This window comes from Cupressus sempervirens, chromosome 3 (genome assembly GCF_028749045.1).
Source record: "Cupressus sempervirens isolate cs-2001-9-10 chromosome 3, ASM2874904v1, whole genome shotgun sequence".
Classification (NCBI taxonomy): Eukaryota; Viridiplantae; Streptophyta; class Pinopsida; order Cupressales; family Cupressaceae; genus Cupressus; species Cupressus sempervirens.
The window spans coordinates 440668073-440695296 of record NC_143120.1 but is presented as its reverse complement, the minus strand read 5'-3'; the positions used below and the strand labels follow the sequence as shown (position 1 = coordinate 440695296).

The window sequence follows — 27224 nt, the reverse complement described above, 5'->3', positions numbered from 1 at the left end:
CATGCATGCTGATGAGCATTAGAATATGTATTCCATGTGATGAGTTGGCATCGTTGATGTATATTCGGCTATGTCAGCAGTTATTGTCTCAGTTATGGTGTGATGTGGCATCGATTCCTTTTCATGCCCATCGGTGACTTATTAAGGTCTCGTTAAAGTTGTGGTTCTTTCTAGCTCAAGTTACAATTCCAAACATCTCAACTGTCATGTTCTACTATCAGACAGATGTTCTCCATCTAGATGCATCATTTTTGGGAGCTGCACACTTGGTTGGATAGGGTCAATTGATGTTGGGTACATTCATTTATAACCATTATTTGAAATGTGTGCCTTTAAAGAACATATTCTTGTGAGTATTTTGAAGATTAAATTTTTGTAAACAGTTTAAATTTCTATTATTATTGGTGCCACTCATTTCCTTATAACGAATGATGCTCGAGTATGGGCATGTCTCTTCAGCTATGTTCAAGAAAAAATCCTCTTGTTGCAATGATAATACTTTTTGATCAGGTGCGGCAATTTTAACTGTTCTTCATCAAAGAATTTTTTGGTATAATTTAATAATATTTCAGATATTCTTGTTATCATTACAATGGCTATCGGGAACAGTAATCTTCAATGACAATTATTTCTTGAAGGCAACTCATTCTATTATTTCTTACACTGTTTCTGAAGCAATGTGATTCATGTTAAGCAGTGCTTCTTCATAAGAAGATGCATTCTTCAGCGATGATCATTTCTTGAACATAATTTAATCTCTATTATTTCTTACAGGGTTTTTATAGCATATGTGATTCATGTCAAGCAATGCTTCTTCATAAGGATAAACGTATTTATCTTGTCAGGTTTTTGGGTGATGTTTTAATTTTGTATTACCAGAACTTCTCTTGTCTTGAGATATATATTTAATTGAAGATTTGTGTATCATGACTATTTAGAAATCGATACCTTGTTGATTATGTTGATTTTGATCATTGTATGTTGAAGACACCAAAAGAGGGAAGAGATCTTGTAACTATTTTGCAATAGCTGAAAAAAGGATCTATCTTTATGTGGGTTGGGTCATTTCCCTCAGTGAGGAGGGCATTTCCTAGGATAATTTCTTAGTGTTATCTGTCATTCTGTATTTTTAGTTTTTCATATGTTGCATTCTTATATCTCTGGTTCGTAAATTAACATGGAATTAGAGTAAGTCTAAGAAAATGATCAAGAACCAGAAGCATCAAGTTATACTTGTGTTATTTGCTCTACTTTTTGTTGCTTTTTATTCAGCTTGTGACAATGATAAATGGTTTGAAAGTTGAAGATAGATTAGATGGCTCTTCAAACTGCTCTACAAACTATTTTTCATGGAAGCCTAGGATTCTGATTACGCTTGAACAGAATGACCTTCGAGACTATGTAGACTCTAATGTTACAGAACCATCTAAAGAAGCTGAAAGAACTCAATGAAAAAATAATAAGATTGTGGCATAGAAGATTATGATTGATTCGGTTAAGGATCATCTGATTCCCATTATCTCAAAACTAAGTTCAGCCAAAGAAATTTTTCACACTCTCAAGGACCTATATGAGTTCAACAACACCAATAGAGCTCAGGCCCTAAGCTATCAACTTTTGCATGTGAAAATGGGTAGACGTCAATCAGTGGTTTCATATTTTATGAAGTTTAGAGATTTAAAGGACCAACTTTCGATAATCTTTTGCAGATAAGATTTTAGTTACGCTTGTCATGAATGGACTTCCCACTCTTTGGAAAACTTAATCCAACATGTCAATGGGAGAGATGAGCTTCCTAAATTTGACAGGTTGAGAGTTGATTGCATTCAAGAAGAATGCATATTAGAAGCCAAATGAAATGAATATGAAAATCATCATGAAGGTGATCATGTACATAGTGCCCACTTCAAAAGGAAAAGCGAAGAAAGGAAATTTCAAAAGATTCAAAGATAAGAACTTTGAGCCAGCTACTGACTCCAAGAAAACAAAAGGAATTTTTCTAGAATCTAGTGCATCAGATGCGACAAATGGACACTTTGCTAGAGATTGTACCTCAAGACCAAAACCTCAAACAGCTGCTGCAAATATAGAAAAAAATTCTCCTCAAAGAGTGTCAAGTGAAAACTCTGAAAGATTGCTGCTTATTTATGCACTCTCTAGCAATGTTCCTACAAACAACGATACATGGTTGATTGACAGTAGAGCATCTCATCACATTATGGGTTACCAAGAGCAGCTTTTCAACCTTAAAAAAAAAAAATTCTCATCTTCAATTTACCATTAATGATGATGCATGTTATTTTATGAAAGGTGTTGGTTCTACTTCCTTCCAGTTGGATTCCAACATTCCTCTACACTTAAGTGATGTTTTGTTTGTTTTTCTATATCAGCATTAGGAGACAAAGGTTATCATGTTATCATGTTGGATATTACTTTCCTTTGTATATGATGAATGCCATAGGTTTCATATATTATGGCTGAGAACTCTGACTTGAAAATAGTAGCAATTGTGGTAACCCTAGGGGTTATCTTCAAAGATCTTTTGTGTTTCTTCAAAAGAAGGCGTATATCTACATGTATTATAAGTTCATGAGTGGGTGATTTATCAAGAATCATACATTCAGCTATCCATTCTCCTTGATCATGTCTAAGGATACACTCTATTCTATTTCAAGACAGTATTTTGGGCAATCCATCAAGTAATCCTTTTAATGTTATATTTTCCCCTTCGTTCTTGAAACAAACTTCCAGATTGGGATTATCTATAGTGAAATGCCTTAAAGAGTCAATCCACGACATTCCAAGGATGATATCATTTTGTAGTTTCACAACAAAAAAATCTGCCTTTATAGTGTGGTTACATAGAGTAATTTATAATTGGGGAATGATCTCCATGCACTGATCAATTGTACCATTGCCCATTATTACCTTGAAACCTTTAAATCTTTGAGTCTTTAACCTCCTCTTCGCTACTAGGTCCTTGCTGATGAAGTTGTGAGAGGCTCCTAAATGTATTAATGCAATCACTTTTTGGCCTTTCAATGTTCCTTTGACATGAAAAAGTCTCTTTCCACTTTCTTGGGTAACTACTACTAGTGTACCAAATTCCTTTTCATCCACCTCCATTTTTTGTTTGGTGCTTCATCCCTATTTGTCTCTTCTATTCTATGTAGTTGTTCCCTTTTACATTGGTGGTCTAGTGCCAAGGGTTCTTTGCATTTGAAACACAAACCTTTCTTAGATAATTTGTCCCCATTTTTAATCGCTTCAACACAAACCTTTCTTAGATAATTCATCCCTATTTTTAAAAACTTCAACACAGACCTTTCTTAGATAATTCATCCCTATTTTTAATTCCAGGATGCATAACGTCTTCCATGTGTCATATCTTAAAAAGTACATTACCCACCATGATCATATGATCAATAGGAAATTATTGCAAGTACGAGAACCAAGGGTGGTAGAGGTAAGACCACTCAGAATACTCAAGGTGCGTAAGCTACGCTTACAAAATTGGGAGGTGCCTCAATGCAAGGTCCAGTGGGACTAGTATGCTAAGGATAATGCCACTTGGGAGGATTATCATGAAATTTTCCAAAAATACCCCCATCCTTTCTCTGGAACTGGAAAACTGAACATTTCTTTTCTCTCTGTTTAAACTGATTAAGTATTGTTTAAAGTTTTGTTGTTATGTTCATCAAGGACGATGAAAAATCTAAGGGGGAGGGTATGTTACATCCCAAATTTTGCCCTAATTTTTAATTTGATCATAACTGTTGGTTTAACGAATTATTTCTTTTCATGATCTTGTGAAATGAGTTAGTTATTTAAATACGTTGAATCAACTATTAACGAATTATTTCTTTTCATGATCATGTGAAATGAGTTAGTTATTTATATACGTTGATGAAATGGCCGGTAACCTATAACTGTTTTTAGATGAATAGTAGTTGTTTGATTTGAATTAACGATCAATATATTTTGTTTTGAATTACTATGGAATTAATGTTTTGGTGAGAACGTTTTTCATGGGTGATTGCAGGAGAAGACTAAAGAGAGGGGAAGCATTGCTAAATGGGATCATCAGAATGGGATGTTCGTTTGGTTCAGTCATCAAGATCGGTAGGTATGACCTAAGACTTCCTTGGAAAGGATACGAAGACTTGTCCACAGGTTACATTATGGGACCGCATGAGCTATTAAGAAAACAATATAATAAAAACATAAAATAATCTAAATTAAAATATAATACATACCTTAATTTTTTATCTTATCATTATAATAAACACTTACATATCAACACATAAATATAAAAATGAAATGGCACCAATAAATTATAATGATATAATCAAATGATGTCACCTCATCAATATACTTATGTGAACGTATATAAGAACGCATTATAATAATTAAATAAAAAATTATTAATTTTCAACTACTCCTTATTTCTTTTCCCTCTACATTTCTCTTCTTGTTAAATTGAATTAATGTTTATGTAATTTGAATGGTAATCTTGTAAAACTGATAGAAGCTGAGGAGTCTCTGCAAACCTTTTTTTTAACAAGCCGTATCAACCAAGGCAGTACCAACCTTTCCCATGTTTGCTATGTTTCCCTCTAAGCCGTGAGTCTCTTCCTCAGTCGAAACTTTCATTCTATCTACACCTCGTATTATACTGTTCTATTTCTTGCCTCGCCAACGCTTTGCAAACCGCAACCCAAGTCTTAGAGCTAGCCAGTGAAACAACTTGCCAGCAAAGGTTTCGGCCAAGGACGGGAGGAGCCACGTCCAGACCGAGTGCAATCACAAACACAGGTCGTGTTTAAATGCCATCATAATTCATAAGAATCCCTTTTTGTTGAGCATATGCCCGACTATAGTCAGCTACAAGAATATAACATATGCGTTTGTGTTTCATAGTTCTTACTTCTTTGATTGTTGTCAACTACATATTGATAGAGCTGAGAATAATGCAAATATGTTTTCATATACATAACTTCTTCTTTTCCTGTTTTGAATGCTCAACCATAGTCAACTATGCATTGTTAGGTTGAGATTAGTTTAATATATTGTAATGTCCCCTTTTTAGCATTCATAGCATGATGCTGTCATTAGCCTATTTCCCCACGGTCCCGTAGGCTAACCAGGACATAAAAGGGACTTAGAGGCCATTTGGCCTAGATAGTTTCAGTTGCAGGTCTTTCTGAGGGGTTTTGAGGCAACTTTGGGCATACTTACTATTTATAGTAAGTCATCTTGGATATGGTCGGACATCCAGTGGCAACTGTATGTCGATGGTAATTGTTTAAAATCGGCAAGAAGACTTGTTTATCATTGATAAGATTTTTTATGCATTGATACAGCTATTTTATAAATTTAACTTTATTAATGCATAGACTATAGTTTGTCGGAAATATTTAAATTAAAAGAGTCTCCTTTATTTTATAACACATTGGAGACATAAGTTACATAAAAGGGAGTGATGTTTTATCCCACATTGAGAAAACGAAGGATGGAGCCCTTGTGAGAACACTATAAAAAAAATGGAAGAGCTTCTTTTATGCATGCTTGGAAATATCAAAGAAATTGGGAAATTTTTTGGAGATTATGTCTCAATAGTTTGGAAGACGAAATCCCTTCAAGCTGGAACTCTTGACGCCATTGAAAGATATGGTCTTGAGATTCAACATAGTAGCAATCCGAAAAAGCAGAGCTGAAAAAGCAAGCTAAAAAAGCAGGTACGAAAAAGCAGTCCGAAAAAAGCGGAACCGAAAAAGCGGGTATGAAAAAGCAGAACCGGAAAAAGCAGACTGAAAAAGCAGTTCGAAAAAAGCAAAGCAGAAGGGGCAGCATATAAGGAAATTATTACAGCCATCTACAACCAGGTTCTTTTGTTAGTATTGTTTTTTAGGGTGTTATAAGCTTTCAACTGTAAGTGTGCATTATACCAGCATTATCATTTTGTAATCCATGTAAATGCCAAAGTCTTGGCCATATTTTATGAGCATTGTAATTTTCATTGCAATTAAGAAGATAATAGTTGCTGGTGTCATTTAAGCAATTTAATATCATTATTTATCAGCTAGTTAGTTTGCATACCAACTGTTTGTAAAAATGTCAGTTGGCTGTAGGTGTTCATTTCTCATGCTTAGATCATATATATGCACTGAATATTGTCAAAATTAGTAGCACACTCATGTTAGGTCATTGTGTAGTCCATTGTAGTCTTCTAGCACAAGATTCTCATTGATGCAAATTGAAGAAAAAGTCATTTGAAGCTAGCTGAAATACTATATCAATCATACGTCCCTTGCATGTGAATTGTTTGATGAAATTCTTTGAGCTTTCATCAGCATTTTTTGAGGGCAGATTTGAGGAGGGTTATTACAGTGGTATCAAAGCTATAAGTCCTGCCCTCCTGTGGAGGTCTTATAGTGAATTTGGAATAGCCAGATAGAGAGAAAAATGTTTGACAAAATGAATGCCGGTCCAGATCAAGGAAATGAAAGATTATTACAATTATTAGACACCATAGCACAGGGACAGCGATCAGCAAAGCAAAGAGCACAGGAACAGAGTCAGAGATTTGAGCTTATGATGCAAATGATGGCTTGTCAAATGGGGTTGAATGCTAATGTGGGTGGAAGAAATAATCAGAATGGTAATAATCAGGATGGGGCACATAATGGAGGCGAACAAGTTGGGAACAATTTCGGTCATGCACCCCAGCAAACTAGGACAGTGAGTTTGCGGCCCATGATTCCCATATTTCCTCCTAGAGCTCCAGAGCAGCCCGTACCAAAGCCCCAGATCACTGATATACAAGACCAGCTGAGGAGAGATTGGGAAGCCGGAGGTCCAAATTTTATTGCTGCAATCACCTTTAGGGAGTATATAGATGTGCGGATGAAGCATATGCCACGTGGACATGACAAGAACCAGAGCTATGAGCTACGGAAGAAAGTAGGAAAACTTCAGTTACCATATTATGATGGCTTGAGGAAGTCTACAGCAAGAGCTTGGGTTCAAAAGCTTGACACATACTTTCAAATGAACCCTATGCCTGAGGAAGAAGCTATTAAGTATGCAGCAATTCACCTGGATGGGTTAGCACACGAGTGGTGGCATCATGGTATGGTCACTATGGGTCATGCACACATTACCTCATATGTGGAGTTTACGAAGAGACTGATTGAACGTTTTGATAGGCCTAAGGATCGTACCTTCCCTATGACAGGCAAAAACTTGTATGAGGAGTTTAACAGACATGCTGATTCAATACAAGGAGACATTAGCACATCTTCAGGTAATGGTTTATCTGCATCATCTTCACAGGCAGAAGGGGTTACAGATGTTGTGCAGGTTGAGCCAATAGCATCAGAAAGTGATATCACTGGCACACCGGATTGTGTGATTGACACAGATAGTGATTCCAGTACAGTTGGGCTGGATGAAGTTACAACAATTGAGGATACTATCATGTTTGAGGATAGTACATTTGATCAGCAAGTGAGCATTCAGGACTTTGCAGAAAATGAGTATCAAGCACAATTGGATGCTTCTTCACATAAGATAGAGGCTAGTAGCTCTTTACTTGGCTTGGCAAGCCAGCTGAAGACAAGGGACAAGAATATTGTCACAGCTTTATCTCATCATGACAGGATGCATGGATTGATTGAGAATCACATTTGGATGATTCAACTACAGGAGAGACAGAAAGGAGTCACAACAGGTTCTTCTTGTGACGACTTACAGCAGATCAAGGAAGGCATGGAGGCAATGAAGGTAAGTTACATACACCTACTTTCAGATCGCGACCATCTCCTTAATCTTGCAGGGATCTATTTAGATGCATTGAAGAAGGAGGAGGAGGAGGTTGACCGGCTTTCTCATGAGCTGGAGGATACTCGAAATTCCTTGGTGTGTATTCAGTTGGCTCTCCAGGATTCTGAGAGACATGTGGACGAGCTTTGTCTTGATGTGAGCTCAGTTCGTGAGTTAGCGCATATAGCAGGGACTTAGTTTCTTTTACGGTCAGGTCACATGTTGATAATTTCTCAGAGATGACAGAGTTTACAAGAGAGTCTCAGGATCTGAGTATTACAGATGATAGCTATTCTGAGGTTACTCCTTTGGACAGTGTACCAGGGAGAGAGTATAGGAGTTCGACCAATCGGCACAATCATGTGTCTAGTCAGCTGAGAGTTGGCAAGCGAGACATTGCTATTGCGTGCGAACATTTTGGTGCTGCTCGCCAATTGTTAGCAGTTTATGGATGGAGTTCTCCTACTAGTGATGAGCAGGGAGGCAGTTATCTTTCCTTGACAGAGATCCACTCTTTATGGGAGGCTATTCGGATTCTGAGACAGAATTATATGCAGTTGGTAGCCGACAGAGATTATCTTATGGAGTGGGGGAGTACAGCATACGAAGCATTATTGGCCAAGGAAGATGAGGTGAGTGAGCTTACTCAGCAGCTCGAGGTGACTTTTGAGATTCTTGAGAGTACACAGTTGGCTTTCGAGAAGTCACAATTTCATTTGGCTAAGGTGACCATGGAGTTAGAGCGACTGCAGTCTTTACCAGATTCTGTACAGTCACAAGCTATGGTGTCTGGTGATCCGAGGATGTCCATGGTCGAGATTGTCAAAGATAGTGGAGATGGGAATGCATCCATCCTTGATACTAACATTGGCATATCGGGTTCGTTCCCACTAGAGTCAGGATCAGTTGAGTTGGGTGCTGCAGCAGAGTGTTGTGGTATGCCTGACATGGTGGTGGCCTCTAAACTGATGGCACAGAGACTAGAGATGTTGTAACAAAGATCATGTGTGATATTGGTGAGCCGATAGTTGGCATGGTTCCTGCTAGTAATACTACTCCCTTGGTGATGTCTTCGGAGGTAGTAGTTAGTTCCAACATGATTAATGATCGATTGCAGTCTGAGCCACTGACTAAGATTGGCGCATTCTATCGGCATTACATTGTGAGGTATGCTCATCAATTTACCTTTGATGACCATGTTGATGAGATGATGATACAGAGATGTACTTTGGTTCCTAGTGATTGTCATCAGTTATGGGACGGTTTGATGCCTCGGGATGAGAGTTGTGATGGGCATGACATGGCGATAGGTTCTACGGTTGACAGCTTGATAATACATGACTTAGAGAAGGAGTTTGGGAGTGATGCTTCAGCGGTTGTTGTTATTGATTCTACGCCTTTGGCTATGACATCTCCTGACTTAACTGGTGATCAGTCACAGTGGGTTGTATCACTTGTTCATGGTGAGCTGTTGACTGAGGTTGGTTCTTTTTATCAGCATTATACTGCAAGGTATGTACATCAGTTAGCATTTGATCCTTGTGTTGAGGAGTTGATGGCAGGCAAATTTGGTTTGGGTTCCATTTCTTGTTGTTTATCTTGTGATGTCTTTTCACCATCAGCGGTGCATGGGAGTTATGGTTATGAGACAATGGTCGGTGATCTGCAGAGTTGTGTTGACTGCAGGAGTTGTGAAGTGTGTGGATTCTCCATACTTGGTGCAGTTTCATTCGGGAGCGTTCACCATTGTTGCAGAGTTGGATTATACATTCTGTATAGGCCAGTGGGATGCGTTGATGGTACTTACTGTGTTGGCAGCTTGATTTGTCCACTTTACTTGGGTTCTGATGTTCTAAGAGTTTGTGTCTCGTGGGTTTCTGACTGTGGCAGTTGTGATTTTGGAGTTTGGTTGAGCTGTAATTGTCAATTTGATTATGGATTCCTCTTGGTTAATTTTCAGAGGTTGTTGCAGAAGCCTATATTGACTGAAAGCAGTATAGTTCATGACTACATTTGGGATCCAGGTGGATTGATTGGGTTGTTGTTCAACCATTGCTTGGGGACAAGCAATGTTGGGAAGGGCGGACTGTAATGTCCCCTTTTTAGCATTCATAGCATGATGTTGTCGTTAGCCTATTTCCCCACAGTCCCGTAGGCTAACCAGGACATTAAAGGGACTTAGAGGCCATTTGGCCTAGAAAGTTTCAGTTGCAGGTCTTTCTGAGGGGTTTTGAGGCAACTTTAGGCATACTTACTATTTATAGTAAGTTATCTTGGATATGGTCGGACATCCAGTGGTAGCCGTATATCGATGGTAATTGTTTAAAATCGGCAAGAAGACTTGTTTATCATTGATAAGATTTTTTATGCATTGATAAAGCTATTTTATAAATTTAACTTTATTAATGCATAGACTATAGTTTGTGGGAAATATTTAAATTAAAAGAGTCCCTTTTATTTTATAACACATTGGAAACATAAGTTACATAAAAGGGAGTGATGTTTTATCCCACATTGAGAAAACGAAGAATGAAGCCCTTGTGAGAACACTATAAAAGAAATGGAAGAGCTTCTTTTATGCATGCTTGGAAATATCAAAGAAATTGGGAAATTTTCTGGAGATTATATCTCAATAGTTTGGAAGACGAAATCCCTTCAAGCTAGAAATCTTGACGCCATTGAAAGATATGGTCTTGAGATTCAACATAGTAGCAATCCGAAAAAGCAAAACCGAAAAAGAAGGCTGAAAAAGCGGGTACGAAAAAGAAGTCCGAAAAAAGCGGAACCAAAAAAGCAGTCCGAAAAAGCGGGTACGAAAAAGCAGAACCGAAAAAAGCAGGCCGGAAAAGCAGTTCGAAAAAAGCAAAGCAGAAGGGGCAGCATAGAAGGAAATTATTACAGCCATCTACAACCAGGTTCTTTTGTTAGTATTGTTTTTTAGGGTGTTATAAGCTTTCAGCTATAAGTGTGCATTATACCAGCATTATCATTTTGTAATCCATGTAAATGCCAAAGTCTTGGCCATATTTTATGAGCATTGTAATTTTCATTGCAATTAAGAAGATAATAGTTGCTGGTGTCATTTAAGCAATTTAATATCATTATTTATCAGCTAGTTAGTTTGCATACCAACTGTTTGTAAAAATGTCAGTTGGCTGTAGGTGTTCATTTCTCATGCTTAGATCATATATATGCACTAAATATTGTCAAAATTAGTAGCACACTCATGTTAGGTCATTGTGTAGTCCATTGTAATCTTCTAGCACAAGATTCTCATTGATGCAAATTGAAGAAAAAGTCATTTGAAACTAGCTGAAATACTATATCAATCATACGTCCCTTGCATGTGAATTGTTTTGATGAAATTCCTTGAGCTTTCATCAGCATTTTTTGAGGGCAGATTTGAGGAGGGTTATTACAAATATCTTGTTGTTGGTTCCCGACTTGCATAGAGTTCATTGAAGATATTCATCAAATATCCTTGTGATTAAACATCAATTATAATGGTAGCTATAAAAACTTGAATGTTTGAATGAACCAATATCAGTGACCATGCTATCACAATTTCCAAACATGATCAGAATATTTATTGATTTTCTAACACCGAGGAACTCACTGGCAAGATGCCATAGAATGTTGAAGAAGTGTAAATAATATCAGAATGCTCATAATCTTACACACATCGAGAAATTCACCAGCAAAGATGCCATGGAATGGTGATGAGGAGTAAATTATAACAGAATAACCATGTATAATTTTTGCTTCTAGATTTGATTGTGTCAGGTGTAGATTATAACAAAATAACCATGATCTTTGGGCACCTAAGATTCACCGGCAAAGAAGCCTTGAATGGTGAAGAGTTGGAGTTAACGTACAAGAACCAAGAATGAAATCAGATATGAATGACTATGTAAAGAAAAACACTTAATAGCTCATGCATGTTCTGGTAATGGAATCTGTTGTCAAGTCGAGTGGTGGTGATCAGGTCCATGCATCCATCTGAAATCATTGGCCAAGGTAGTTATAGGCATATGTGCCAATCTTAAGATCACTTGTTTGTCCGTAAACGTCAATTATATAGGTCTAACTGATTGAGCACTCAAACCACCTGATAGCTCAAATGCCTGGACTGAAGAACATCCCAAACCCGATCTCGAGCTAGGAAGGGTCATTCTAATAAGTTAGGATGTGCGGGGATAAGTATGGTTTGAGGTTGGGAGGTTAAGCCTATATCAATGCTTCTCCTCTCATCAATACCAAAGCTTGAACAACCAGATAAAGAATTCTTCTGTTATTACTATATTTTTCTTTTACACTTTTACTTTTTAATCCTTAGTAGGAATAATTAGACAATTTTATTTTTCCAAATAGAGTAAATATTTGTCATTTACATTGAATAAATGTTTATATAAATTCAATTAAGAAAGTTAGTCATTACTTTATTTTTCAGCTGAATATGTTATCAGTTAGAAATGGTTAAATTGTTAGCAATGTATATATACTTATTTTTCCTTCTCGTTATATCAGTTGAACATGAAATATAGTTAGATTAGAAACAGTTACTTTTATCATAGTTATATTCAGTTAATAGAAGTCATTGTCATGTGAAATGGAATCAACTGCTTATTAAATCAGATCATTAGGAATTTTAAATTGGTTACAAAAATTAGTTTGTTACATATGATATCAGAGCATTGGGTTCGACACTGAACCTAGGGCACACTACCTTCTATAAAAACCTAAAAGTTCTATACTGATTGCACGGGATGCAAGTACATAAAACACCCCACAAGAAGACTTGACACCCCATCTTTCCTTATTTAATTAAAAACATGCCAAAATACGACTACACCTGTTGTTCCATACCCTGAGACAATGAAACTCTGAACCAAGCAATACAACGAATGAAGAAAGAGAGTCAAGTGGACTCCTGCTAGCAAAGCAACATATAGAAACAAGTTGATCCAAAACTGAAATGCTCGACAAGGCAATTCTCTTTTACAGTTCCATAGATCCTGGATGGTGCAAGATATGTACCAATCTGAGCCAAAATTAAGTACTGCAAAGCAAGACTAAATGTTTTGATGTAAACATCCTCAATAGAGGAAATTTTGTATATAAGGTTGCTCTACGTGAAGCAACAAAGTATTAAGTTAATTAAGTTATTAATTCATGCATTTCATGCATTTGCAAGACTTTTTCCTTTTGTGAAATTCTTTTTTAAAAAAAATCGACTTAATTGACACAAATTTGTATATTAACAGGTGAAAACAATAAACATAAAATGAACAGCAACAAGAACATTGCAGAGCAAGGCATAATTCATGAGAACACTCAGTCTTCTAATGACTTGTTACTTCAGATCTTGCAAGAAACGCAACTGAAGTTGAAAAACATGGAAAGAAGAATGAATGAAATGGCAGCCCAAATGGGGCAGAACCACAAGGAAGCTCAATCCTCACCTCCTCCTAGAGTGGAGATAGAGGTCTCCGAGCATAACAAGAAAACCTCCTCACCCAAACAATAAGAAAAACAAAAGAAACAAGAAATAGTAGCTGATCTGTTAGCCGATATTAAGAAAATCAAACCACCCAAGTTTTCCGGTTCTGAGTCCTAGGAGGAAGCAGAAGCTTGGTTAACTGAAATGGAACAATATTTTGAGATTGGGAATCTCTCTGAAACCTCAAAAGCAATTTGGGGAATATATCATTTTACTGGAGAAGCTACAACCTGGTGAGGAAACACCAAAATCGAGCAAAACATAAAAACCACTAAGATCACTTGGAAAAAATTTGTAAACATTTTCAGGAACCGCTACCTGCCTCAAACCTTTTATGATCAGAAACTTTTAGACTTCCAAAACTTAAAGCAAGGAGACCTATCAGTACATAAGTACTCGAAGAAGTTCATCCGACTATTAAAGTATGTACCACCGTATCAGCAGCATACTAATCTAAAAGTGAGAAAATTCATTATGGGTTTGAACAATAGAATAGGTGGAGTTGTTGATGTTCTCACTCTCCAAACCATGGGGGAAGCTCTAGAGAAGGTTGTTCGGCGAGAACACAAAATCAAAAAGGATGACTCCATCTGAGACAATAAGAGGAAAACAACCTGGAATTCAGAGGATGTTGATTTAGGACCCCAGAAAAGGCAATTTAAGGACTTCAAGTACAGCAAACCAGAGTCAAATGGAAATGGGGTTAAGAATGTTAAAGGTAATTTCGATGCGAATAAAAGAGTTACAAGCATGCTAGAGTAAATGGTTCTTTTCCATTTTACTCTTCAATTAAGTTTACTTAGGTGAACACATTTATTAGGAAGAATTATTTATTTTGGATATTATTATTAGGAGGATATTGTTGAGTCGTACTTTTGACTCCATCAACTCCTACGATATGGTTAAGTCCAATTTGGGCACCACCATCCTAGATGGTAGGTGGTTGATTCCATGGAGACTCTACTTCATCCAAGTTGAGACACTTGTCGCAACCTTGTCCAAGCCTCTCCTACCATCTCTTGCTTGTATAAACAAGCCAGCTCTTATGTATTGTATCCATAGCAACAAGACTCACTGCGAGTCGAGCGAGTTGTCCGAATCAACAAGTCAAGTTACCTCAACCGGGTCAAAATGACCCATGACCCTAGCTCAGGGGGTCAACTGAGTTGACTCGCTTGACTCACCTGGGTGACTCGGCTGACTCGCCTAAGTGACTCGGCTAATTTTTAGTTTTTTTTGCCTTTGTAGTTACGTAATCGATGTATGTTATGTATGTGATCAAATTATCTTTTATTTTATGATGTTATTGTGTCTTTAATCTTTATTCAATAATGGGTGCATGGAATTAATTTAAATCCGAAAAATTCTCTAAATTTCAAGGGTTTTATCACTTTGTCGAGTCACTACCGAGTACGAGTTGGGTCATGAGTCAAGTTACCCTTACCAAGTCCAAGCCGGGGCCCAGCCTCGTTACTTTGATTGTATCATATTGAGAAATATTGATGTTATTATGCCTCTAAGAATTTACATCAAAAATTGGTGTCATAATATTAGTCGATTAATTTCGTTTCATATTGATTAATCTATATCTTTCATTAGATTATAGTTTTATATTTATTTTCACAAATTCTAACATGGTATCAAAGCCTATTTTGAAACATTAGATTAATTTTTAGAGGCCTTGTAAAATCTCGTATGCTCTTCTCTTGCATTTTAATACAAATTGGAGAATTGGAAAGGAATTATGAAGACCCATTAATCTCTTTTGCATATACATTGCTTTTCTTCATCTGTTAATTGCAACACTCTGGATGTTTTGTAGTCATTCTAACAATTCTATTGCGTACAGAAGTCTTGACAAAGTCAAGATCGATTTTAGTTTCATCCAAATTGTAGTTCATTGGCATAAGTTACAAGGTCGTACTTTTAACTCAAATCTAGAAGACAACATGAAAAGGGAGAATTTTCAAACCAAAAGGACCCTTTCATTGTGTTCAAAAGGCTTGAGCAACAAATTTTGATATATAATTTGCCCTATTTTGGTGTCTTCAGCTCTCTAGGGCAAAAACAAACTCCCAAATCCTCAGTACACAAACCGAGGCAACAAGCATTTGAAAAAAGAGTATGAAAAAGGCAAGCGGTTTTTAATAAAATCACAACTCTTTTTCAAACAAGGCGGACCGCCCACCTTGAAAAGTGTGGCCCCTCGGCGCCCACACTTAAAAAGCGCAACAACACATGCTTCAACCAGCCCGCCTATGTAGAGCCCATACAACTTAAATGGAGCATGTACTTTGAAAAGTGTACCACAAGGGCATCCTTAATTCACATCTCACCAATGCCCACCACCATCTATACCACTCATCTTTGTTTCAACATAGAGTGCTCTTCAATATAAAGAGTTTTAACCCACCAATGATGGACTAAATATATGTGCAAAAACCTGCCAACACACTGTTAAATTAGACGGCCTCATGACCATCTTCACGGGATTTTTTCTTTTGTTTTGAGGGTCATTTGACCGTTAAATTTAGTCTCATATTCTGTTGGTTCATCCCTAACCATTCACATTTTTAATTTGACATTCGAACTTTCATAAGTAATAACTTGGTCATCCGTATTCCAAATTTTATGAATTTGTTTTATATTTAGGGTAGAATTTCCCAAACTTCTCAATGGTGGTGTAAGTTTTTGGTTTTGGTGTACAGATTTGTCAAAAATTACAGATTGCCATGACTGTATCTATCTAATCCTAAAATTTGCAACTTCTGGAGCTTCATTCGGGCTCATCCAGACATATGTTCAAATGTCATTTTTTTCAAAGTGTGATGTTTTGTCTACTTTCCAGATCTGATATCATTCTGAAGAAATTATAAGCGGACATAACACTATCATATTTTGGTCTTTTATGGCCTCATTTGGCACTTGTAACTGATAAGATCCTTGAGTGATTTGTGCTCCATATTTTTTATTCTTCTATATCTTCACATTTGCAGTTTTAATCATCAAAATCAGAAGTCCATTTTGGTCCATTTTGGCAAGCAGTGATTGTACACACACTAAGTATAAAGTACCAAAATCATCAATTTCAAGGGTCTTCTTTGATTGAGAGGATTGGGGGGAAAGTGTCATTTGTGCTTGCTTCTCTTCAACTCTTGTGCTCTTCCAGTTTTCCATCGTGGGTCATCTTGCATGTCCACTATTAACCTCACACAATCATGCTACATGGAAAGAAAAAATATGGAACATATTAAGGATAAATGGTTTGAATCATTATGTGGATGGACAAATTAAAGAACCTTATGAAGATGATGCATATTGCTAAAGGAAAATGACTTGGCAAAATTTTTAAGGCTCTAGGTCACTAAAAGCATTTTCATTATATCCTATATCACATCTCAACCATGGACAAAGCACAAGAAGCTTGGGATAAACTAGCAATCTTGTATGGTAAAATTGACGAGGAAATGGGATACTAAATTGAAGTTAATCTTCTCAAATTGGATCGTAGGAACTTTGATAAAATTCAAGACTACATCAACAAAGCCAATGATTATACAGCACAACTTAAGGATTGTGGTTATCCCATGAAGGATGACAAGTTGATTTATCACTTCATGATAAATGTTCCTCCTGAATTTGCAGCTTTTGTTTCAAGTTATAATACTCACAATTTAATCATGGGAACTGCCTTCGCTAAGTATTCATTCAAATAATATGCAAAAATGTAAGTCTTAGAAAAAAGGAAAATTGATGAGTATGGGGATTATCAAGTTATCAAAATCTAAGGCGTTGGTGGCTAGTTAAGGAAACCAAGACAAAGAAAAAAAGAAAAAGCAATGGAAGACCAAATCACAATCTGACACACAACAAGAAAAAAAGCAATATACCTCCTCAACCCAAGGCAATGACAAGGTAAAATCCAACAAGGAGTTTCTCGCTTGTGCATATTGCAAAAAAAAGGTAACGAAGAACATCATTGCTACAAAAAGGATACAGATGAACTAAAGAATCTTATTAAGAAAAATCAAATAAATTTACCTTCAAGAATGAATATTTTATCTTCTTCTTCTCATTTGGATTTTGACAAAGGAAAGGATCACAAAAATGATAAGGGAAAAGGTCAAGCCTTAATCACTACTTCAAGTCATAATTCACGGAAATGGCTTCTAGATTCAAGAGCTTCTCATCATATGACTTCTTCACTACCTTTATATTCTTCATTTAAGCCTTATCGCGCACCACCTATTTTGATGGACAACCATACTTACATGAATGTGCTTGGGAAAGGAACAATTGGTAAGGGGGAAGGAAACTTCAAAGATGTATTGTGTATATCTCCCTTAACCCATAGTCTCCTTTCCATAAATCAACATACTAATGGGCCAATGAGGACTGTGGAATTCAGTTCTTATCAGAGACTTACAAAGTAGAGAGATCATTGCTACAAGAGTAGTTGATCATGCATCTCGAATATACTACTTCGTAGACTTTGCAACTAATAATGATACTAAATCTTCAGCATATTTTGATCCCACTTCTACTGTTGATTCACATTTTAAAGAGAACTTTAGCTACTTGAACTCGGGTATTCTCACATGTGATCAAGTTTATGGGTCATCCATTCCTTGTCCTTCTATTGGTATTGCATCTACTATTGTTCCTGGTGATGCTTGCATTCATAGAGCCATAAATTCAGGTGATTCAACACAGCATAATAATTCTTGTCTTCCAAACTTAGTTCCACGAGATGACTACTTAATAGACATTGCAGGTTTGTTTGTGAAATCTTACATTGGAGATCTAGGAGACAACATTGACGACATTCATCTTCTCTTTGATGAGGACGATCCTTCTATAGTTGTTGTGAAGGAACATATTGACCCTCATCTTCGTTCTCTACTAGATCATTCTTTTGAGGTTGACATAATAGTGGATAATTTGATACAACAATTGGAGGTCACTTTATCTTAAGAGGAGACACTTGAGTCTTTGACACATGTTCTACATTCATCCTCAATTGATCCTAACTTGTCATTTTTAGCAAAGTGGCTTAGTACACATGATTTGAAGGAGACATCCTTCAATATTGGCATGAGGACAATTGAGCAAGATTTAGAAATTATAGTTTGAAGTTTCTTCCTTTAGATTCAAGAGGCTTCATTGATGCACCTTTGATATTGTTTCACCCTAAAAGGAGGAATGTTGTTCTACAATCATGGCACAGTTTCTACATTGAACCTAGAGCATCTACCTCTAGTCTACATTCTACATTGAAGGGGGACTGCTCTGTCTCTCTTCTTCTCATTCTTCTTGCTTATATGCATGATATATGTCATAGTGGGGGCTCTTGACTATTCCTTCAATTCATGCATCTTGTTTTTAGGGGAAGGTTTTTCTCATGTGGTTTTCCCTCCTACTCCTCTTTCTAAGAGATTGCATGCTTTTGGTTGTACATGGGCACCTAACATGACTTTGTTGTCGAGACCCATTAGCTATATATTGCATTAGTGTACTCCCTCAGTTGAACTTAAGGGTGGTTGTTAAATGGTTTTTTCTAGTTTACTCGTCTATTAAATTTAATTAGGTAAACTCATTATTATTATTGGATATTATTTAGAGGATATTGAGTCATACTTTTGATTCCAACTACTCCTAAGATATGGTTAAGTCTAATTTCGACACCACCCTTCTAGATGGTAGGTGGTTGATTCCATGGGGACTACTTCCTCCAAGTTGAGACACTTGTCTCAACCTTGTCCAATCCTCCTACTAGCTCTTGCCTATATAAACAGGCTAGCTCTTATGTATTTTATCATATTGGGAAACATCAATGCTATTATGCCTCTGAGCATTTACATCAAATATTGGTATCATATTGTTTTTCTATCAATATCATTTCCTATTGATTAATCTATCTCTCTCATTAGATTATGATTTTATATTTGTTTCCGGAAATTCTAAAAAAGCAAAGGTAAAGACTTTCAAGAAGATTTATGAAGAATTCAAAACTAAATAGTGGTGTAAGTTGCGAGCCGGATTCAAAGGCAATGCGGGTATAACTTCATGGCAGATTGGGAAATGAGTATTGAGGCAGGTTCAAAGGTAATATAAGAGAAAATTTATAGAACAATATGTGAAGATCAAGATCATTCATCCTCAGTTTTAGAAGCAATGCTGACCAAGTAGAATTTTCATTAGGGGTTGGCACCTCTAGTGAGTTGACATTTGTGAAATGATCAAGGAGTCGGTGCCTCAAGTGAGTTGGTGCTCGTGAATTGAAAAAGGGGTTGTTGCCTCTAGTGAATTGGTGCTCATGAATTGAAAAAGGGGTTGCCTCTCCTGAATTGGTGCTCACAAACTAAACATGGGGTTGGTCCCTACAAGTCTTTGTAAAAGAAGAAATTATCTAAAAGCATTAATTGCTTGTGCTCTTCTGTTTTCAAAGCTACGTTATAACCATTGTGTTATTATTCTTATGTGCATATTTATTCAAATTTAGTAAATTATATTTGCAAGGTTGATAAAGTTTAAATTGGTAAAAATAGCTTCACCCTAAGTATGCAGTATGCACTTTGTCACCCTCTCACTCTCTAGGAAATTAGGATGGCTTAAATAATAAAATAAAACATAAGTTACCTTTTTTTTTAAATTGCATTTTATGATGAGCAACTCAATCAATTTAGGAAAAACCAAAAATGCTGCAGCTTCATCATCAAGAACTGCATCTCCTTGGTGGATTGTACTTCATAGCAGCTAGCCACAATGACTCCATCCACTTTATATTACATCATCATTTGTATTTTGTGCTTTAACATTTAAATTTTATAGTTTGTAATTGACTTTAAGTATACTATTCAATAATGCACTATGACTATGTTGTGTGCATGGTAATTAGATGGTTTTAAATTTATTTATTTCTAGCATTCTTAGATTCCCAGTTTTATCCAAAGAGATTGAAAATTTCTGTATCATTGGTTTGTTGAGAAATTCCCAAGAAATAAATTTGCTTCTATGCTCCGTAACAGTCAAAGTCTCATTCTGAAGGTCGTGGCTTTTACATATTCTGACATCAAAAGCTCCCATTATCGGTTTCATATTTACCAACATCAGATTTTGGCTTTGAATGTTAGAAGTTTGATTGCCTCCTAGGATTTTCCAGTTTGACCCCTTAGCCATGGGCCTTCTCATCAAGCATGCTCAAACTCTACATTCATGTTTTAGAATGAGCAGTGATAATATTCTTGGCTCCTCAACCACATACCAAAATACTAACCATAGATGTGATACTTGCAGGGTAGTCACTAGTTAGAAATGATGGTGACAACTCACTAGAAAACTTCCTGCAAAAAATCATTATACCTCTAGAGGTTTTCCAGGTAAACATACCAAATCAGTATAAAATCATTTTTTCCACACAAAGTTGAAAAGGTATTGTGATTTAGCATTTTCAAGATGTGATTTGGGATGACTTTCAGCATCTTAGGGTATGCAATTGAAAGCAACTTAGGGCACATGAATATAAGGTTTCTCTTCCCTTTTATCTGCTCAGCCCTTGCACAAGTGTGACTCAAAAATCCAAAACTTTCGTACTCCAAAATTTTTAAGTTAAAGACGATTCAGAAGTCACATTATGACTAAAATTAGTGTCACAGAACCAGGCATTAGATTTAATGCCCAACAAAAATAAAACCTTTTATTATTCAGCCGTCTAATTGCTATTAAGTTATTAACTTATCGGTGATCATCAAGTATACATGTAAGATCCCCTGCTGGACCTTCATCAATTTCTTTATTTCTTTTTCTGATTGCCGAATGATTCCTTCTATTTTCCCTTATCTTTCTCCATGTTTATGATTTCTTCCTCTCCAATGTTAAAATTCTCTATGTATATATAGTTTTTAATTTTAAGAGTCACATCTTTTTATTTATATTAGAATAATAATATTATATTGATAATATAATTATATTAATAATTAGATTATAAAATAATATATCAACTATATTTCTTTTATTAATATTAATATTATTACATATAATGCATTATATATTTACTTTTTAAATTATTAATCTAAATATTATATTATTTATAGTATTATTATATATAGTATATTATATATATAATGTATTATTATATATATATAAAGTCTATATTGATATGCTAATGTTTATATTATTATAATATATTATAATTTATAGCTTTATCTTAAAATTATTATATTATTTATTTTCATAAATTTTATAAATTTTATAGTTATTAAATCATATGTCAATCTGGGGATATTAGTCCTCCCCTCTCGAATTTGCTTGTCCTCAAGCAATTGATTTGATCCTCATTAATTCATAGTTTGAATTCATTCTCTTTCCTGAATATTTGTTAGACACTTGCAAAGTAAGCATGTTAGTATATAATAGCATGTACAAGAACATATCAATGAAGACACAAAGTAGACACATTAATGCATGAAGATGTGATGCAAGCACAAGGTAGACACACGAATGCATGAAGACATGAAGCAAACATATTGATGCATGTAGACACGATGTAGACACATAGTATACATGTTAGAATCTTGCTTACAAATTGAAATAAGAAAAGGTAAGGAAATGTTTTACCACTTTGATCATGAATGTCGTGCTCCTTTCCCTGTCATCGAAATCAAAAGTTCTTGAAGATGCATATTTTAAACAACTTTTCTATAGCTAGTACTATAATAGGGTGTATAATTCCATAGTGGATGGTAGATTTGTCATTGCTCAAGTTTGGACATGCTCAGCTTGGCGCTCCCTAAAATTTTAATCTATATTGGGATTCTCCTGCCACAACGCGACCGATTTACTCCTCCCCTTGTACACACTCCCTATCCACTAGGAACATGTTTAATTTTGACGTGGATGGTAGATTTACTGCTTCTCGAGGTTGGACACACTCGGCTTGGGGCTCCCTTAGATCTTTATCCATATTAGGATTTTCTTTTGCCCCAAAACGACCAACTTACTCCTCCCTCTGTGCACACTCCCTACCCACTATGTACATGTTTAGTTTCATTATGGATGGAAGATTTACTGTTGCTCAAGTTTGGACACGCTCAACTTGGGGCTCCCTCAGATCTTAAAATCCATATTGGGATTTTCTTTTGCCCCAACGCGACCAACTTACTCCTCCCCCTGTGCACACTCCCTACCCACTATTTACATGTTTAGTTTCATTATGGATGGAAGGTTAACTGCTGCTCGAGTTTGGACACACTCAGCTTGGGGCTCCCTCAGATCTTAAAATCCATATTGGGATTCTATGCTCCAATGTGACCGATTTATTCCTCACCCTGTGCACACTCCCTATCCATCATGAATTTAAGCACAAATATTTTGAATAATGTCTCCTTTTGAGACCCCAAAGGGATTTCTATCCACTTTTCTTATAGTTCTATTTTTCTCTTTAAGCAGAAAATTAGTTTAGATATGTTTCACAAACATTATGCCCTCATATATATAATTATATATAATCATGATGTACAATACGTCAAAATTATTATTTCAATAATGTATAATTTTTATTGATAAATTATCATACAATTCAAAAATATAAATGTAATACAAAATTAGTGAAACTGAAGTACTTATTTCAAATAAATAACTAACAAGTAACATGTCATAATTCTTAAAATATAAGAAAAATCCATTATATACACTTACCTCCTTAAACCATGAACATACCTTCCTTGTTAGTTGAATGTGTTTCATTATTTAAGAGGGGTCATGGTTCTTTTCTCTTATTCGGCTCCCTATCACCCTTACTGCCACATTATGATATTTATACTCAATCATTGTTCCTTATTGATTTGTCAAATAATACTGGAAGTCTCGTAATATGATTTTTAACTCAAATTATGACTGTGACTTGGTACATGAATTTCTCCTTGTAATGATATCTATGCGCTATGGGTAGAGTAGCTATCTGCAGATAATGGCCATTAAAACATATTTGCATCAAACTTGTCGCTGGCATTTCAAACTGTTGGTGCACATTCTTCATGCAGGCTTGACCACACATTTATTTCTCTATCATAACTTTCAATGACGCGATGTGTTCCTTACATTATAGGCATTGGTATGCTATGGAGGCCCTTAATTTTCCCACAAAGTTGACTAAATATACACATTGACTCCACACTCACCATTGTCTCTAGTTCATATTATTTATTAATGCTCGTTGCTAGGGTTCCACTTTAGCACATGGCCATGAACTGATTGAGGGGGAGCCCTTACGGAAATTACAACTTCATTCAACATGTATCCTCGTGGAGATGTTAGATAGGGTAGAATCCATGTTCATAACTGTTTGCTTTGTTAATGACACCCATGATAGTATTCCATTATAATAGGCATTTATGTGTTCTTTCTAGAATTATGGGTTGTACTAATTAGTTCTCCTTTCACATATGCTTGTATGGTATACAAAAGTCGAGCCAATTGGTCCTTCCTATTAATACTTATTTGCCTACGCTTTGTCTCAAATTTATTTATTGTCTTCTCCTCAAGTCCTTGCATAGGGGTATGTGCTTCATTAATAATGTCACTTTTTATCTCTTTGCATGGAATATGCTTCTCCTCCCTCTCGGCAATGAGCATAGGATTCTTGCATTTGTGTTTAATATCAAACAATTCCATGTTTGCAATCGATGTCATACACGTATGTTTGCTAAGTGTTATATAATTTCCTTTGGTTCCTGTGGTATTCTGTCCATATAGGCTCCGCTGAAATGGTAGTCGAAAGTCTTTATTGGTTCTCTTCGCTTGTTTTTACTTCATGCACCCAAGTGTCCCTCCAAGTTCTTTGATGGGACTTGTTGTTATCTATAATGCTCATTGTTGACTCCTCTTTGTTGTCCAATTTCAAGAACAATGAGATTTCCATTAAATAACAAATTTATTGCACCCTTTCTTCCATATCATTGGTGATTGTGTATCGTTCGTAGGTGGGGTTAACCATTTTGGGAATAGAAAATGGTTTGGATTTATTCTTTAAATATTCATATAACTATTGATGTGGCATCCATTCTTTGGCATCCATTCTTTTACAACAACTGGTTTGTGTGCTCTCATATCTTACTCCGTGGTAATAAAGGTTCCTACGATAGTTTATGTTTGACCAACATCTTCACATTACTAAGTTTCCCTTCTTCTCTAGTACACCCAACTGCAAGCCTTCCATTGATATTTGAGACTCAGAGTCAAAAATCATTATAGATCTTTATTCATCAAATATATTGTTTGCATTATCATTTACAAGATGGTAGAATCGTTGCTCTGATACCAATTGTAATGTCCCCTGCTAAACCTTCATCAATTTCTTTATTTCTTTTTTTGATTGCCGAATGATTCCTTCTATTTTCCTTTATCTTTCTCCATGCTTATGATTTCTTCCTCTCCAATGTTAGAATTCTCTATCTATATATAGTTTTTAATTCTAAGAGTCACATCTTTTCATTTATATTAGAATAATAATATTATATTGATAATATAATTATATTAATAATTAGATTATAAAATACTATATCAACTATATTTCTTTTATTAATATTAATACTATTACATATAATGCATTATATATTTACTTTTTAAATTATTAATCTAAATATTATATTATTTATAGTATTTTTATTATATATATAAAGTCTATATTGATATGCTAATGTTTATATTATTATCATATATAATTTATAGCTTCATCTTAATATTATTATATTATTTATTTTCATAAATATTATAAATTTTATACTTATCAAATCATATGTCAATCTGGGGATATCACAATACAGCTTACAATATGGCATCAAAAAGAAATATACCAGAGCTTTCTGTCTACTTCTTATTCATGAATTCCCCAGCTCTGCAGTTTGCGAACACACATGCTGACTGAAAACTTTATAGAAGAAAATTTTCGGACCAATCAAAAACTATAATTTACATTAATGTATTTCATTTTTGCTCAACATCTGTTAAGCGTTGCTCAGAAAATTTAGATTATTCAATCTCATATCTGTGATTCAAAATTAAAAACAATTCCACAATAACTCTTGCAAGCAAATCTGCAAGTTTCAAGAGTAGAATGGATGAGGCACTTGTTAAGGCTCCCTGTTGAAGATATTGCAGCTATAGCATCCTATTCCCGCAACACTCACACAGTGGCAGCAGACATTTTAGTTGTATGTATTCAAAGATTCAACTTGTTTTGGGGTATATAATAGTATTATAATTCAACTCTAATTTCAATATTTATACACACACATATATACATATATTTTGGAGATAACTTACTATGTTCGAAAAATTCAATAGTGTTCTTTGAAGAATACATTTAAAAGTTTTTATATCTTTAAATGTTTAATATTTGCCAATATTGGCATGGTATGATGGTTAAGTTAGGGTATTGTCATTCTTGTCATCAAAGTCCAAACCTCATCGGTGTCCTATTGTTGAATGGTTAACTGGTGATGAGGTACACCGTTTGTGACCTCACCGATTCATAGATCCAAATCAAAAGTGTTTAGCACAATCTGAATAGACAATTCATTCAACTTCTGACCTAAAAGCATTAGAATGGATCTGTATAAACAGGTCATATAATACGGCACAGCTCATAGGAACCATCTTCAGCCCCAATTTCCTTAAGAAATTCTTAGCAAAAATGATTTTCAACCAGTTAGGAATAACATTCTACTACCTTTTAGTTGCTCTCTTTTAAGTTGATCTGCCTAAAATAAGGAACAAGGAGAAATAAGGCCCAAAGGAAGTGAATGAAGATTGCTATGGAGAACATCCATGATTCCATGCTTGTGAACATTGATATAAGTTCTTCCTAACTATTACATGATTCAAAAACATAAATCTATGCCCTTGCACATTTGATAAAGCAGCATTTACAAATATGGTGTTCCTCTTAAATGAAGAATTTTTTGACATAAGAATGAATGACTGATGTAGAATTTTTTAACGCAAGCACAAGTAATTGACAACCTTAATATGCATATTAATAAAAGTATAAATAACAGTAGCATCACATTCCACAAGAGTCGTGGTTTCAAGTTTCAACACCTTATCAAGATATCTTAATTTTTTACTGATATGACTCACTAACCCAAGTTAAACTTCTAAAGAGATGTTAATTAAAATATTGTTACCATTTTCAATCTTTGATGATCTTGATTGGGTCATTTTGTAAATTTTTAGAAGGAAAAGATGAGAAGTACTCGGCATAGAAGACAATTTACTTACAGCAATCATAACACTCTCATTGAAAAGAAGAGGTGATATGAACACCCAGAATATATCGTAAAGGAAGGCACAGCTTAACAGAACAGCTGCCACCTACAAAATGCATATTAGCAGCACTTCATAAGCAATAAATTTCAAAGATAAAGCCAATAATGTAAATGTTATAAAGTTGTATGAAACTAATACCTTGATATTTGGTAACCGTGCTATTTGAAGAACCGTGATCATCAATGATATACCCTGTAAAAAAGGCTCATCATGAGAAGTTCCAAGACAAATAAAGAAACACTAATATGAAAGTAAATTCATACCCAGGAACAAAACACAATCCTAGAAAGGTAAAGTGATCGTGGAAACAACACAGAAATAGATAATAGCAAGTGCACCACTTTTATCATAATTAACATTATTGATTATTTCACTCAATGAAAAATAAAATAGTCATAGAAGACACCAAAAAAATAGCAGCTGCAAGGGAGAACTAATACTTTCTCAAACAAGAATAATTGGAGTCTCAGCATAAAAATTAGTAAAACAGGATATAGTAAAATGTTAGATGAAATAACAGGCTTTTTAAGACTCAGTGTCTTAGATCATGGAAACATAGGAAAAGGATTTCCAT

General features: G+C 35.4%; 1 protein-coding gene across 1 annotated transcript in view; it reads right to left on the bottom strand.

The window, feature by feature from the left end:
* The window catches only part of LOC149566951 (signal peptide peptidase-like 2), a 266964-nt gene that overhangs the window by 122957 nt on the left and 116783 nt on the right, over positions 1 to 27224 (bottom strand). Inside the window, exons 9-10 of the mRNA XM_089820167.1 lie at positions 26789 to 26842; positions 26603 to 26695 (exon numbers count right to left, since the gene is read on the bottom strand). Coding sequence (XP_089676293.1) covers positions 26603 to 26695; positions 26789 to 26842 — 147 coding nt within the window. The remainder of the gene's footprint in view (positions 1 to 26602; positions 26696 to 26788; positions 26843 to 27224) is intronic.